Genomic DNA, 16,211 nt, shown 5'->3' with positions numbered 1-16,211 from the left:
CTGTGACGTGTTTGGTGTCATGAAAATGAGTGGGTGTAATTTGGCTAAATTGAGTTCCTGTTATTATGAGGCTATTTTGCTGCAGAAAACGTGAGTGTGCTTTGGGCTGAAAGATTTAGGGTCAGAAGTTCAAATGCTTTGTCTTTCCGAGTCTGCATCTGGTCGGTGTCTGAGCTCCCCACAGACAGGAGAAGGTGGGCTGACCCCGGTGCCCCAGGGGAGGAAGGGGTCCCGGCTCTCGGGTACAGGAGGGTGGGCGGGGGCCCGGCCAGGGCTGGCCCTGAGCTGAGGGACACCACACGCCTTCCCAACGGCTCAGGAGCGGCCTGAGTCTTGCCATCGGGACCACCCGGGAAGGGTGTGGTTCGCAGGACGCTGCAGACCAGGAAGGCGAGTGGCCCAGAGGGTTTCACCGTATATTTCTGTTCGGGGACATGGATGTGCGCCAGGGTTCTCAGCAGCGGGACTGATGATAATTGCGGCGTCGACCCCGCCAAAGGCGTTGTGCGCAGACGGCTTCTGAGGGGAGCCGGGCCCACGCGGCAATGCCTCGGATGCCCCGGCGGACTCGTGGGTCACACCAAAGGGGGGGCGCCCACAAGCTGTGTGTGCCGCACCCGCCCGCCCTCCCCATCTTCCCCACGGGCTTGCGGGCAGAGGAACCAGGCGGCATGCGGGAGCTCCCACCGTGTCTCAGACCCAGGGTGCAAAGCCCCGACCCGACCAGGCACGGTCCCCCACGCCCCGCGGCCAGCCATCAGTAGAGGGGCCGTCGCGGAGCCAGATCTGGACCACAGGGCCCGGGCGTGCCCGTGCCGAGGACTTCAGAGAAACGTTTTCCTGCCAATAGGAGGGGCCCCAGGCCTTCTCTCCCTGCACTTGGATGCTGTGGACCCTTGGGACCACACAGGGAGACAGTGCCAACGCTCCACGATGGCAGATACAGAAGGACGGAGCCTCGTCCTACACGATGTAGCCAACCTGGCAGGGCTTGCCTCAGACCCCGTGCACGGTGACAGACGTCCTCGAGGCCCACCTAGAAACAAGCTAACACTGAGCTCTTCGGAGGAGGTGACCAGGCTGGGGCCTTCTTAGAACAGGACTTCAGGCACCTGATTTCCCGGGTGACGGCACAGCTAGGACACCGTGCCAGCTGGGGACCTCACAGGTGTCCAGACCCGAGGCACACGGTAGGCGTGGGTCAGCACCTCACATCCTGGTGGGGCCAGCTTCCCAGGCATCTGGAAACGGGGGTCTCTCTGGCCAGGACGGCCCAAGTTGGGAGAAGGGCACTCCCGACTCTGGGGTTTGACACAAGTCACCGTCCAGCTGTTATCGTATCAGGGGTTTCTCCTACGACCCCCAACTGAATTTCCTGTCGGCAGAGAATGGAGGAGGACGCGGCGTCTGACCTGGCCTGGGAGGAAGGGGTGCAGGAGGGGCATGGCTCCCGGAGACACCCCTTCTCTGGACCTGGCTGCAGGGGTCCTCCACGGCCCCCCCTCCCCTCCCCTCCCCCTCCAGCTGCCCTCCCCCCCGGGAGCCGGGCCCTCTTCACTCTCTTCCCACCATGCATGAGCTGTCCAGCCCAGCCACCGGCCACAGTCTGTGGATGCTGACGTTGTCAAGTCCCCGGTGGCCTCCCAGGTGGCCCATGGGCATCTCAGTCCACCCCGTGCCCCCAGCCCTGTGGGCTGCCCCTGCCCTGTTGGCCTAGTGCCCACCACGCTGGCCCCAGGCCACTCCACCAACTGTGAGGAAGGCCTCCCTGCTCCGCCCAGGCCCAAGCCCTCCCTGCTCCTCCCCCAGAGCCTGGCGGCCCCACAAGTCCACACCCCCCCCACCCGACACACACACAGGGACGGTGTCTGCCTGGGCTCAGCATCGGGGCCCACACGGAGCCACAGCAGACGCTGCATCGGGACCTGCGAGCTCTGAGGGAGCAGAGGACAAGGGGCCAGTGGCTGCCTCCTCTGCATCTGGCCATCACAGGCCACCTCAGGAACCAGAGAAAGGGCAGGCTGGAATGTCGCTGGGTCTGCATCTTGTTGCCAAGGAAGACGCCAGAGGACGGACACCCCAGGCCACGAGCCCACCTGACGCCCCGGCTCCCAGCCCGGCTGCAGCCGAGGCCGAGCAGTCAGGAAAGCAGTGGGTGCCAGCCACAGGCCTCACCACAGGTCCCACATCTGTCCAGATGCCCTCACAGACATAGGAAGGGCACGTGGGCCATTAAACCAAGTCAGGACAGTGTGGGGCCAGTGTCCTCGGCACTAAATGGTCTGGGGAGGCCAACTGAGGCCGAGGTGGTGCTGCGTGGACTGCTTCCCACCTCTGACACCGGATGTAGGGGCCTCACAGCAAAGCCGACCCCACAGAATGATCCCCATCACTGTCCCCCCGACCCGAGGGCCAGCAGGGGTTCCTCTGAGAACAGGCTCTGAGGATAAGAGGTGACGCAGGTGGGAACCCAGTGCAGGTGGTGGAGAGAGGCCGGGGGAACCTGCAGCCTGTCAGAACCCCTCTCCTGCACAGCCCTCGCGCTGTCCCTACCTGGTTCCACAGGAGGCACCGAGGACACACCCAAGACACCAGTGGGGACGGGATGGGCCAACACTGGCTGGGGTGGGGGGAGCACCTGGCCCTCAGCCTCACCTGCCGCCCCCACCCCAGACCACACCCCCCCAGGACTGCACGCACACCCCACCCCACCTGCGGGCTGTGCCCCTCGCGGCCCCTCGAGCCCTCCACACCCGGCCCGTGGCCTTTCTGGGACAGCTCCCCCTGCAGCGCCCCCCCTCCCCTCCCTGCTCTACTCCAACACAGGAGGAGAGAGCCTCCCCCTGCTCCACACCTGGGCTCCCCAGGCTCAGAGAGAGGCTGCCAAGGCTGTGCAGGGGGAGGGGGTGTGGAAGTGGCCATTCTGGGAGCCGAGGGCAGGGCTGTAGTCAGGGTGTGATGGCATCTGGGGACACTGGTCCCCAAGGCCAGCTGACTGGGAAGCATTCAACTCCAAAAGCCAGACCCCAGGCAACCGCAGGCTGGGGGAGAGGAGAGATGGGGAGGGGCCCGGTGGTCGGCCAGCCCCGCCTGAACTGCGGTTGGCAGGAAGGGGGCACAGAGAGGTCCCTGCTCTGCACCGCCAGCTCAGGGCCCTTCTGGGAGCTGTTGGTTACAGACAGGGACAGTAGACCTTGTCATCAGGCAGCACAGGTGAAACGCACTGAGCACGAGTCTGGCCCGCCACATGGCTCCGCGATGAGGACTGGCCGGCCAGACGTGCCGCCCCCTAACACAGTCCCTGTAGCCACAGCCAGGCGTCCTCCAACAGCCTCGTCAGCAGCCCCGTGTGGCCCAAGGCAAAGGCTTCCCTCCCCTCCTTGGCCCGTGGGTGCCCAGGGCCACCTCACAAGCGCATGGCACCGGGCAGAGGCCAGGTGAGAGGCCACCCGCGGATGGTGTCGTGTGCTCTCAAGTGACAGGTCAGGCAGCCTCAAGCGTCCTCTTTGCCCCACCAGGGAGCCATGCTGCTTGGGCCCGGCTGCTGGGGGCTCCATGGGTGTCTGTCCCCACCGGGCCCAGGGCAGGTGGGGCCAGGCTCCATGCTCCTGGCCTCAGGCTCCAGTGTCCACCTGATCCCATATCCTGCCCCTCCACCCCCCTCCACCCCCTCACCCCCCCTCCACCCCCTCACCCCCCCTCCACCCCCCCTCCACCCCTCCACCCCCCCTCCACCCCTCCACTACCCCTCCACCCCTCCACTACCCCTCCACCCCACCTCACCTCCGACCTCCACCCCACCCTCCACCTCCACCTCTCCATCCCACCTTCACCCCTCCACTCCACCCTCCACCTCCACCCCACCTCCTACCTCCCACCTCCACTCCTCCACCCCACCCTCCACCTCCACCCCTCCATCCCACCTCCCACCTTCCACCCCTCCACTACCCCTCCACCCCTCCACCCCTCCACTACTCCTCCACCCCACCTCACCTCCAACCTCCACCCCACCCTCCACCTCCACCCCTCCATCCCACCTCCCACCTTCACCCCTCCACCCCTCCACCCCCCCTCCACCCCTCCACCCCCCCTCCACCCCCCCACCCCCCCTCCACCCCTCCACTACCCCTCCACCCCACCTCACCTCCGACCTCCACCCCACCCTCCACCCCACCCTCCACCTCCACTTCTCCATCCCACCTTCACCCCTCCACCTTATCTCCACCCCTCCACTACCCCTCCACCCCACCTCCACCCCTCCACCTTATCTCCACCCCTCCACTACTCCTCCACCCCACCTCACCTCCGACCTCCACCCCACCCTCCACCTCCAGCCCTCCATCCCACCTTCACCCCTCCACTCCACCCTCCACCCCACTCTCACCCTCCACCCCACCTCCTACCTCCCCCCTCCACTCCTCCACTCCACCTCCCACCTTCACCCCTCCACCCCCCCACCCCACCTCCACCCCTCCACTACCCCTCCACCCCACCTCACCTCCGACCTCCACCCCACCCTCCACCTCCACTCCTCCATCCCACCTCCACCCCTCCACCCCCCCCACCCCTCCACCCCACCTTTCACCCCCACCTCCCACTCCCGCACTGAGGAGAGAACCAGAGGCTTGGGGGCATCGCAGGGCCTCAGGTATGCAGAGACCTGGGTGAGGTACTCCAGGAAGCACAGAGTTGCAGGCGGGGACAGTGAAGCTGGAGCGGAGAGTGCCTCTGTGACAGCTGGAGGTCCTGACGGTCCACCGCCAGAGGGGGCTCCTCCGGAGGGGGCTGGCCCAGACCCCTCACCTCCCGCCCACACTCACATCCCTCCTCCCACCACGTCCCGCTGTCGGACACTGGACTCAGGAAACAGGGCCGTGCGGCTTTGGATACAAAACTGTAAACACGAGTCTTTAAAACGACAGAGGCCTCCGTGGCCCCAAACGCTGAGCCAGAGGCCCCCACCAAGGGACCCCGAGGGACCGCACCTCCGCCCACTCTGTCCTCCCTTCCCAGCCGCCCCCCGCCCCCCACCGGCCGGCGCACTGGGCGCTGGGGGCAGGCCGGGCGCGCTGGGGGCCGGCTGGGGCGCTGGGCTGCGAGTCCGCGGTCGGAGGGATTCCTGAGATGAAGAAGCGGCCCGCGGCGCCCCCACCCCCCACCCCTGCCCCGGCCGGGGCACTCGCCAAACCTGGCCCTGGGGGGGGGGGGGGAGCCCGCCCCCACCCCATCCCATGCAAGCCGCGCGGGGGCCCCGTCACGTGCCCAGGGCGTCGCGCGTGGGCGAGGGCCCGTGGGGGCGGCCGGGCGGGCCGTGCAGCGGCGGGGGCGGCGGCACCGAGTTGCGCTGCGGCGGCGGCGGCTGCAGCTCCAGCGCGAGCGCGGGCGGCGGGAAGTCCCGCACCTGGCGGCGGTACTCGAGGAAGGTGCAGGCCTTGGTGGCCAGCGCCACCACGTTCTTGCCCACGAAGATGGCCGAGACGCGACTGTCGCGGAAGAGCGCCATGTTGGCGGCACGCGCCAGCACGGCCACCACGTTGACGGTGGCGAGGCTGAGCACGGGGTAGAGCATCATCTTCTGCGGCGCGATGTGCTCGCCCTGCATGCTGACCTCGCTGAGCGCCACGCACGGCAGCACCAGCAGCAGCATGTAGCAGTAGAAGAAGGTGAGGCCCTCGGCCCACAGCGGCAGCCCGGTGCGCGGCGGCTCCCACAGATTGGCCTGCATGTCCAGCAGGTCCAGCAGGTCCAGCGCCACCCAGAAGAGGCGGCCGCGCAGGTCCTCGCGCTTGCGGAAGGTGCGCACGTACTCCATGCGGTCGAGCGCCACCAGCAGCAGGAACAGGCCGGGCACGCACACCGACAGCAGCAGCGTCAGTGCCTTGCGCGCCACCGGGTCGGCCGCGCCTCGCCGCGCCGCCTTGTAGTTCTGGAAGATGAAGTAGAGCTTGATCTCCAGCACGAAGATGTACAGGAACCAGAGGATCATGGCGTAGCCGCGCTTGGCCGTGCGCACCTCGGCGCCCACCCACACGGCCACGTAGCGCAGCACCAGCAGGAAGCACACGTCGCCCACCAGCACGATGATGCACACGCCGATCTTGCGCGGGCCCTGGTTCTGCTCCACCAGGTACGCGTCCATGACCGCCATGCTGCCCATGATCACCAGCGTGGTCAGGCACACGTGGCGCCGGTCCGGGGGCGGCAGCACCATGGTCGGCCGCCGGGGCCCCGGCCTGGGCGCGCGTGGCCCCCACGCGAGGCGGGACGAGGCCCTGCGGCGGCGGAGGCGGTGGCGGCGGCGGCGCTCAGCCCGCGGGCATGGCGCGACAGGACCCGTCCAGCCGCTCTGAGGGCGCCACCGCTGCCGGCCGGCGAGCTCGGAACCTGGGGAAGACCAGAGGAGACGGTGAGGGCGCAGCCCGGGGGACAGCCTCCGCCCTCCCCTCCCCTCCCCTCCCCCCCGCCCCCGCGACGCGCTTCCTGCGCGGGGCGCCGTCCCCGCGCGGGGGCGCCGGGGGGCTTCTGTCGCACGCACGCGCCGGTGCGCTCGCGGGGACCCGGAGCCGGGAGCGGGGCCTCCAGGGGGCGCTGCAGCCCTGCCTGAGACCCGAGACCGGCTTCCCGCGGCCGCCGGGAAGGAAATGGAACGGAAGTGGTTTCTCCCGGCCGCGCGCATCCCCGGGCCCCGGCGGTCTGCCCCTGCTGGGCCCACGCCGTCGGCCCTCCGGCGTCCTCTCGCCCCCGGGCGCTTTGCTGGGCGGGAAGCGGGCCTGCGGCCTCAGCTCTGTGCGCTTCCGGAGCCCCCGAGGCCCGCGGAGGCCCAGGCCCCTTCCCTGGGCGCTGCGCTGGCGCTCCGGGCGTGTTTTCTGGTCCAGGACTGAGGGTCATCCAAGTGCTGAGGATCCCCTCCCACAAGCATCGCCACCCCTACCTCGGCGGACTCGGTGCCCCCACACACCCGTCCACAGGCGGTGGACCATTCCCTGCCCCGTCTCACCAGGGCTCCCATTGCCTACGGAGGCTCGTGCCAGTGGACGCCTGTCCCGCCAGGTACGCTGCCCTGCTCCCCGCGAAGGGGTGGCCATCTGCCACTCCCCCCCCCCCCCACCCCCGCACCTTTGGGGCCGTCTCAGGAAGCCCGCCCTGCGCTCTCACCCACAGGGACCTTCTTTGGGCTCTGCAGACCCCTATACTTCTCACACCCTTGGCATCGTCGTGACTGTGCTGGTCAGAGTCCCACACCAGACTGGGTCCCCACACCTGGGCCCGCACCCGTCACCCACTGAAAGTCACTTTGCAGACTTACTTCCACTCACTTCCAGCCAGGCCCCCTCAGCCCGCCTCTCCCCTCTGCAGCACCTCTGGCCCTGGGCTCTGTTTACTGCCCTGTCTAGACAAGGACATAAAATTTAATGTCCCCCGTGCCTGTGAAGCCTGCCCCTAGTGACACCACCGCCCTCAAGACTGAGGAAGGAGGCCCTCCACCAAATCTGCACCCCCACTCCTGACCTCAACACGGCTGCTGCCCCACCCAGGGGTCCCTGCAGCCACACACAGGGCCCCCCCCCCCCTCCCACAACTTGAGCTCAGACACCTCCAGCGAAGGGTTCCTTGGGGGGAGGGGGGTCATAGCACCATGTCCCTACCAAAACAGTGTCTGGAGCCCCTGCTCCCCACCCACACCACACCCTCACCCCATTTTCAGCCACCAGGTGGGCACGCGTGACCCAAGGGGCCTCCTGCCACCCTGCCTCCTCTGGCTCCAGCAGCGGCCTGGGAATGGCCTTCCTCCCAGCCCTTGGCCAGGCCAAATAGCCAGAGAGCCGCTGCACCGCTCACCCCTCCCCATCTACTGCTTGGCTTTCTCGTTCCCTCTCTCAGCCACTCATCAAACCCGGGTTGACGATGCCAGGACAGACCCCATCCCCACGAGAGCTCGCAGGGGGATCCCCCGCCCCCGCCCCAGAAAGCCGGAGCCAGGGCCTGACCGCCGCTCCCGCACACCCTGCCCGGCCTCTCCCTGGGGAGCTGGCCCCAGGCCCTCCTGCCCTGGCTCGTCCTGGGCTGGCCCTGCGGTCCCCCGCGTGCCGCCTGCCCGCCCCCTCCCCGAGCCGCCCCTTCGGTGCCCACCGATGGGGGCGGACAGGAAGGGGCCGCCAGCGCCGACCAGACCCAGGCTGCCCCAGACAGGCTGCGTCTCCGCCCTTCTGCCCAAGCCGGGCCCGGCCCTGCAGCGCCGCTGCGCATCCCAGCCCCTGCGCCCGACCCCCCGCTCGCCCCGCTCGCACCCCCCGGCCCCGCGCCTACCCACCGCCGGCCCGCCGAGCCTCCGCGCCGGGCCGAGGCCGCGCTCCCTGCGCCGTGCTCGCTCCCCTCGCGGCTCTCGGCGCGGCCCCCGCCGAGGCCCCGCCCCCGCCCGAGGCCCCGCCCCGCGCGGTGGGGGTCCCGGCGCCCCGCCCCCCCCCCCCCCCCCCCGCAGCACCGGTTGCCACGGCGACAGCCCGGCGCCGCAGCGGTGCCGGCGACCGCTGGCCCCGGGGAGCTGGACACCGCCGGACCCGCGCGCCATCCCCGGGAAGCCCCTGCACCCTGCTTCACCCCACAGCCGGGTCTTCAGTCCCGCTCACGCCCTGAAATCCCGCTGCGGCCCCACCCAGGCCGCCCACCAGGGTGACCCCACTCGCCCTCGACAGGCAGCCCGAGGACCCCGTTCCCTGCCGCGGAGCTGGTCCGGACGCGGGGCCGGGCTGACCACCGGCCCTGTGCAAGCGGCCTGTGGGGACAGTGCGGTGGGTGTCGACGGCCACGTCCCAAAGAGCCCCGGGTCCCGGATCTCTCCAGCCTTCCTGGCTTCCTTCGGAGGGTGGGAGACAAGAGCAGCCGGTGGCCTTCGTCTTCGGCCGTCCAGACGCTCGCTCGGGTTTGGAGGCTCAGGCTTCCTTCCTCCAACCCCGGTCACCACTGTGTCCTCACGGAGCCTCCACCGCACACCCCAGGCCGTCCGCCTTAGGGTGGGAGCAGGGGAGCCCACCTAATGCCTGCTCTCCCACATCCCACGTCCCTCCGACAGAGGAGGAGAGGAGCGTCAGAGAGGTGCAGGGGCACCGGCATCCCCCTGGTGCAAAGGGGTGAGGCACGACTCACAGCAGGTCTGCTTACACTGAGGCCCTGAGCTGTGCTTGGGTCCACACGGGTGATGCGGTCTGTGCAGGAGACTATGGGACTGCCACGCTCCCTCGGCTCCGGGGGCGGGGACGTCTCTGGCCCAAGGGAAGCCAGGACCCTGGGCTGCCCAGGCCACCGACCCACAAGAAGCACAGATGAGGTGCTGTGAGAACTTACTGCGGTGAACCCCTCGGGGTGGCTGCTTGGGAGATACCAGCCCCCCACATCTGCTTTCACTGGCAGGAACCTGTGTGGTCAGGACCCCGAAGCTGTCTTTGTACCCAGGGAGGGGCCCCAGACCCCTCGGGGTGGATCCTCTCCCCCAGAGGCCTCCAGAAGCCCCCCTGCCTCAAGGCACAAAAGGCAATACGGAGGGAGGTGGGGAGAAGGCCCAGGGCACACGACCCCCACCGCCTCCGCCCCAGGGAGCGCCAGCTGCACCCTGGCAGCCCCAGGAGGCAGAGGAGGGACGGGCTGCGTAGGAAGAGACCAGAAGCACCTCCCTGTGGCCTCCACTGTCGGGAAGGAGCTGCCCCCTCAGCCCCTGCAGCCTCTCCCCTCTGCCCTGCCCACCTCACCCTCACCCTGCCCACCTCGCCCACCTCACCCCTCTGCCCTGCCCACCTCGCCCAAGTGCTCTAAAAGCCCAGTCCTTAGCCTCAAACCTGCAAAGCTGCTCCAGGGCTCCGCACACCTCCTGCCCCACCCCCAGCACCCTGGCGACTCTGTGCTGACCTCGCGGCGCTCCCCCTCCTGGCTCTCCCCTTTGTGTTAACATTGCCTGGGCGCGGAGGCGTGGCCCTCGAGGGTGGGCCCAGAGCGGGTGAGGACGGTTAGGACTAGGACTCCGGGGTGGCACCTCGGCTTCTGGCGGCCGCCGGCAACCCCTCCCCTTCCTTGGCTTGTGGACGCACCACTCCCATCCGCCTCGGACATCACGCGGCCTTTCCCTGTGCGTCTGTCTTCTTCTCGTGAAAACATGTGATGTTGGAAAGGCCCACCCAGTGACCTCATCCTAACTTGATGGCATCTGCAAAGGCCTCGTTTCCAAATGAGGTCGCATTTGGACGTTCCAGGGGTCAGGACTTAAACATATCTTTGGGGAGACACAGTTTCACCCGTGATGGACCTTCCCAACTTGCCAGTCTGACTGTGACCCCCTCACGAGGTGTCCCCATGGCCTTGACAAGAGGACCAAGCTCCCGGGCCTGGCTGTAGAGCTGCCCCCAGCCTGGCCCTGCCGGCCCCCCAGCCATATCTCTCAAGACAGCCCCTCACGGCCTTGCCAGGCTTGTTCCCCCCCCCCTCCCCCGGGTACACCATCCCAGAGGCTCCCCTGGCTGGAACACCACTGCCCTGAATCGGGGTGGCATCCCCAACACCGTGCACTTCACTCCAGGCCTGGCCTCCATCCAGCTGTCCTGCCGCACTGCGGTCTGGCCGCCCGCCTTAGCCGCAGCCCCTCGCCACCGGCCATCACGCCATGCAGTCATGAGGATGGGCTCCATGCCCCCCACCTGCCTGGAAGGCTGACGGAGCTGCACCAGATCCACAGAGGGACCGTGGGGGGCTCATGGGTGCCTGGGGTCCCTCAGGAGCGAGAGCAACTTCACGTCTCTGACGCCTGTGCCAGGTGAACTGTGTGCTGGTCACAGGCTCCTGGAGGCCCAGAGTGGGTGGGGTCACAGCCCAGGGGGGGCTGCCCATCTCCGGCTCTGAACTCGGCTGCCGGTGACCGGGCAGGCCTCACCTCCCGTGCCCGGCGGAAGCACGTGAAACCCCGCGGGGAGAGCAGCGTCTCTGTTGAAGGCCTCAGTTATCCCACAAGTGATTTTTCAAACACCGCAGGCTGCCAGACTGGACTCCGGGAGCCAGCCAGCAGACACACAGAGTGAACCCCACAGAGACGAACCCCAGACACCCGAGAGACTGGAGGGATCAGGCGTGGTCCGGCACGGGGCCCTGGAAACGATGTGACGGACGAGACGGGGGGAAAGCACCAAACAGAAATTGTAGGGCTGAGAAACACAATAACCGGAATCAAGAGTCAAAGGGAGGGTGAACGGCAGAGTGGACGCACGGGGAAGACCCAAGGACGGGGACGGCAGGAGGAGCTGGGCGTCCTGAAGCATGGAGCCCGGGGCGGGGGCCACCCGGGCAGGAAGGTCTGCTCCGTGCACGGCTGGAAGCCCAGGGCCCCGAGCAGGACACAGCAGCAGTCTGAGGAGTTTCTGTCTCTGCCGAAAGATGTCAAAGCCTGAGTCCAAGTAGCCCAACCAACCGTAGCATCGTCACAATAAACCCCACACCTGTACACACGTCATACAATCTTTGTCTTTGGTGAAAACCGGAGAGAAAATCTGAAAGGCAGTCGGATGGCAGAAGCCTGAGAGTTGCGCGACAGCTGACTTCTCAGCTGCAACAGCACGACCCAGGAGACAATGGGACGGTGACTTCGACCCACCGCAGGAAAGTGCCGGCTGTGGTCGGCAGAGGAATGGCCCCAGAGAGGTCCACGTCCTAATCCCCCAAACCTGTGACCACGTTACGTTAGGCAACTGGGATTTTGCAGGTGTGATGACATTACGGGCCTGGCAGGGGAGGTTGTCCAGGGTCATCGGTGGGTCCGGTGTCATCACAAGGAGGTGGGGGGGGGGGGGGGCGGGAAAGTCAGAGAGACACTGTGAGGCCCCAAGCCCGGGCAGGGATGACGGAGGAGGGGCCGTGTGCCCAGGAGTGCCGGCGGCCCCTAGAAGCCGGAGAAGCGGGATGACAAGGCCTCCAGAAGGAGCCGTCCTCGATTTTAGCACACTGAGACCGCCACCTTCCACAGCTGTAAGGTAGTAGACGGGCGTTGCTTGCAGTGCGTGGGGGTGCGTTACAGCAGCAACAGGGAAGGAGTAAGTTGCTGGCCTGAAATCACTCTTTACTCAGACAAACAAGAACTGAGAGAGTTTGGAGCAGGCCTGCGGCAAAAACAGTGTGAAAGTTGCCCTTTAGGCAAAGAAAATAAGGGCAGGGAGGAAAGGAGAGCAGAGAAGGTGTCTGTCATAGTGATAAAAATGCTGAGATGTAGTGACGTGTAGAAAACGCGACGTCGAAATGTGAACCGACAACATATAAAGCAAGAAGGAAACAGAAGACGGTGTCGATGAGCTCCGGAAGCACCAAGCTGAAGCACCAAGGAACAGGCACACACTGTAGGGAGGAGCTCACCAAGCTGGCTTTAAAAGTCAACCCAGGGGCACCTGGGTGGCTCAGTCTGTTAAGCGGCCGACTTCAGCTCAGGTCATGACCTCGCGGTCCGTGAGTTCGAGCCCCGCATCGGGCTCTGGGCTGACGGCTCAGAGCCTGGAGCCTGCTTCCGATTCTGTGTCTCCCTCTCTCTGACCCTCCCCCGTTCATGCTCTGTCTCTCTCTGTCCCAAAAATAAATAAACGTTAAAAAAAATTTTTTTTAAAAAGAGGCAACCCAAAACAAAACAAAAGGGGGGTGGGGCGTGGAAACAGAGCAGCTGCAGAAATTAGGAAACTTTTCTAAAAGGCAGATTTAAACACCATTGTATGAGTAGTCACATCAAATGTAAATGGACTAAACTTTCCCATTGAAAGGCCAAGACGATCGCTCTGATTTCTTCAAAAAAGAAAACAAAACAAAACAACAAAACAGACCTTGTTTACAAGGAACACATAAAAGCCACGAGAAAGGAAAGGAAGAGACGCGGTCTGGAAATACGCCCCGGAAGCAATGCGGTTACAGAGCAGCCGCGGTGGGTCGCTGCGCAGGTACGTGCCCCCACCCTGGAGTGCTGCGTGGGGGGTGCTCAGGCTGAGTCATCACGGTGCCTGCTTGCACCTGCCGGCGGCCTAGGGCAAGTGTGTGTTTACACCCACACCCCGGCAAAGATCCATCCAACGTGGTTACACAGGAAGAGTTGCTGGGTCTTACGTTTGTTCGTTGCCGCCTTCTTTTCATGTCCTGGGTCCCCTTTTGGGGCGAGACAGAGCAGACATGGCCGACTCTGTCTCTCCCACTGGATGCAGCAATTAAAGGAGGACCACGCGTGGCTCACGCGAGGACCCAGCAAAGTCGTAACGGGCCGACTGTGGGAAGAGCCAGAATTTGAAGCACTACCGAAGTGGGGTGGGTCTCGGGCTCTCCCTCCACACCCCTCGGCCTGGACTCACCCCAGCCTGAAAGCTAGAGATGGGGCTGGGGACGGGGACAGAGAAAGCTCCAGGGGAGCTCTCTAGTTCAGGCTCAGGGGGCAGGAAAGAAAGGGGCGTCCTGATGCTCCCTGAGGCTGGGGGAGCTCCGGGCAGAGTGTCGGAGTGGGGGTGGTTCTCTTCTCCCTCACACCTGCCCCCAGGCGACCCCCCACCCAGCCTGCAGTGGAGGCACCAGTTCACATGTGCCTTGCGAGGGAGAAAACCTTCCTCTCCCGTGGGAGGGGACGTGGTCCCCAGAGGGCGGGGAGGGGAGAGAGCCAAGCGCTGCCCTCTGTCCAAGTCGCAGGAGCCGTCACAGGGAGTGTGCAGGAGGCGGGGTGGCCAAAGCCGCAGACTCTGCCAGAGGACTGGAAAGGGGAGCCCCGGGGAGCCAGAAAGTATCCAGAAAGCATCCCCATGACGTTCGTGCCTTCTGGGCTCACCCCAAGCTGTGTGTGCCTCCCAGGTCTGTGCACTGGGCTACAGGACAGACCGCAGCCGAGTCCCATACCGGCCACCGGGGGTAGTGCCCACACAGGACGGACCCAGGTAACACTGTAAAGGCTTTGAAAACCGCTGGCATTGAAACCACAACCCACAGAGGGCTGGGCCGATGGCGTGCTAAAAAAAAAATGTCACCACTCTCAGTGGGATTTTTAGAAGAGCAGGTATTCATAACATAATCGCTGAGCGTGCGGGATACTATCTGGAATCATCCTGCGTGTGAGGAACCAGAACATCCAACGCGCAAGAGAGGAGAAAATCAAAGCCCCAGGGCAAGCATGACACAAAACCCTCAACAAAATATTAGCAAACAATATCTCCAAGGCACCACAGCCACACGGAGGGTATCCCAGGAATGCAAGGCTGGCTCAGGTCAGGAAAACAAATCCGTGCGAGCCACCATATTCACAGTCTAAAGAAGAAACCACACGATCATGTCAACTGATGCAGAGACAGCATTTGACAGAATTCAACATCCATCCACGATAAATACTCTGAGCAAACAAGAGATAGAAGGGCATTTACTGACTCTAACAAAGGGCACCTACAAAGGGCAAAAACAAAAACAAACAGACAAAACTGAAATACTTAGTCCCAAAGGACTGGATGTTTGCCTTAATTACATATTAATTAACAACATACTTTTAGGTCATTTTACAGTAATCTGGCACATGCCGTTCTGACTGAGCAATAAAAATTAATGGCACCAGGGGTGCCAGGGTGGCTCAGTCAGTTAAGCGTCCGACTTCAGCTCAGGTCATGATCTCGTGATTTGTGAGTTCAAGCCCCGCATTGGGCTCTGTGCTGACAGCTCGGAGCCTGGAGCCCGTTTCGGATTCTGTGTCTCCCTCTCTCTCTGCTCCTCCCCCACTCATCCTCCCTCTCTCTCTCTCTCTCTCTCTCTCAAAAGTAAATAAACATTAAAAAAAATTAATGGCACAAATAGTGGGGCTTCCTGGGCTGATGTGCTGAGAAGGCACAGCATCTCTTGTGTGATATCTGTGCCCAACAGTCAGGGGAGACATGATTGAGGGGTGTTCTACATACTGGTCATGAAAGTCAGGAACACACAGAAGAACATTCCAGATGAAAGAAGACAAGGGAGAGGTGACAGCCAGATGCACACATGAGCCAGGACCGGTCGTAGCCCCATGAAGGACGTCACCAGGACAGTGAGGAAGTTTGCGTGGCATCTGCCAATGAGATGGGGATGTCGGATCAGGGGTGGTTTCCTGATTTTGGAGGTAGAACCGAGGTTATGTAGGAGAAAGTCCTTTGCTTCGGGAACCCTCTGAGGTGTAAGGGAAATAGGTGGTGTGTCTGCAGCCCGTCCCCAAAGGTGCACAGGAGATCTACATGTACAAATATAGGTGAGTGTATGTGTACCACACATATTACGTGTGTGTGTGTGTGTGTGTGTGTGTGTTCTGTGAATGCGGAGACAGAGCAGAGCCGCGAAGTGTTGACATTTGGGGAATGTGCGTGCTATTTCTGCAGGCTTTTTATTTGAAATCATTTCTTAAATGAAAGGCTTAAAAAATCAAACCGTTCTTCACATGAACGATTAAATGAAAAAATAAGATCACATCAATAGAATCAAGAGACATTTAATAGAAGTCAATAAGCTGTTCATGATGTATTTTTTAAAAGCCTTCAGTAGATTAAGAATGGAAGGGGATTTTTTAATCTGATAAAATGCATCGAGAAGGATCCCTCGCGAAGAGCAATCTTTCTAATGAAGAGTTGGAAACATCCTCTTTGAGACAGAGCAGACAGCTACCGGCACGGCTGGGCTCTGTCCCCGAAGCTCCAGACACAGGAGCTTCTTCCAAGAAGCAAGGAAGCGAAACAGAAGAAGTAGGAGCTGGAGATGAGGAAACGAAGCTGTCATTAGTTTGAGCAGGTGATATGATTTGTGCCTGGAGAAGTCTATAGAACCGAGAGAACAAATGTTTGCAATTAATAAGTGAGTTTAGCAAGATTGTTTGTACCAGGGCAGTATGTAGCAGGCAGTCGTGGGGGCGCCCGGGTGGCTCAGTTGGTTAAGCGTCCAACTTCGGCTCGGGTCAGGATCTCGCAGTTTGTGAGTCCGAGCCCCCGCGTCGGGCTCTGTGCTGACGGCTCAGAGCCTGGAGCCTGCTTCGGATTCTGTCTCCCTCTCTCACTGCCCCTTCCCACTCGCTCTCTCTCTCTCAAAAATAAACGTTAAAAAAATTTTCAAAATGAATAAAACTTTTTAAAACCTTTTTTAAATAAGTCAGTTACATTTCTATAGTTTTCAACAGTTAGAAAATGAAATTTATATGTGTGTATATATGTAACATATATCAGGTA

The 16,211-nt window shown here is 63.2% G+C and overlaps 1 protein-coding gene across 1 annotated transcript; it reads right to left on the bottom strand.

Annotated features, from left to right (window-relative positions):
* Window positions 1-5,254: 5,254 nt before the first annotated feature.
* Window positions 5,255-6,235, bottom strand: TMEM121 (transmembrane protein 121). Its single transcript, XM_042940730.1, has one exon. The coding sequence runs from the start codon at window positions 6,209-6,211 to the stop codon at window positions 5,255-5,257; it is 957 nt and encodes a 318-aa protein (XP_042796664.1). The 5' UTR covers window positions 6,212-6,235.
* Between the last annotated feature and the right edge of the window lie 9,976 nt (window positions 6,236-16,211).

This window comes from Panthera leo, chromosome B3 (assembly GCF_018350215.1).
Source record: "Panthera leo isolate Ple1 chromosome B3, P.leo_Ple1_pat1.1, whole genome shotgun sequence".
Lineage (NCBI taxonomy): Eukaryota > Metazoa > Chordata > Mammalia > Carnivora > Felidae > Panthera > Panthera leo.
The sequence above is the reverse complement of the archived record's forward strand: the minus strand, read 5'-3'. Positions and strand labels throughout refer to the sequence as shown.

What these genes read in the sequence shown, in the direction of transcription:
- TMEM121 (XM_042940730.1), bottom strand. Translation starts at nt 6,211, where the DNA reads ATGGTGCTGCCGCCCCCGGACCGGCGCCACGTGTGCCTGACCACGCTG.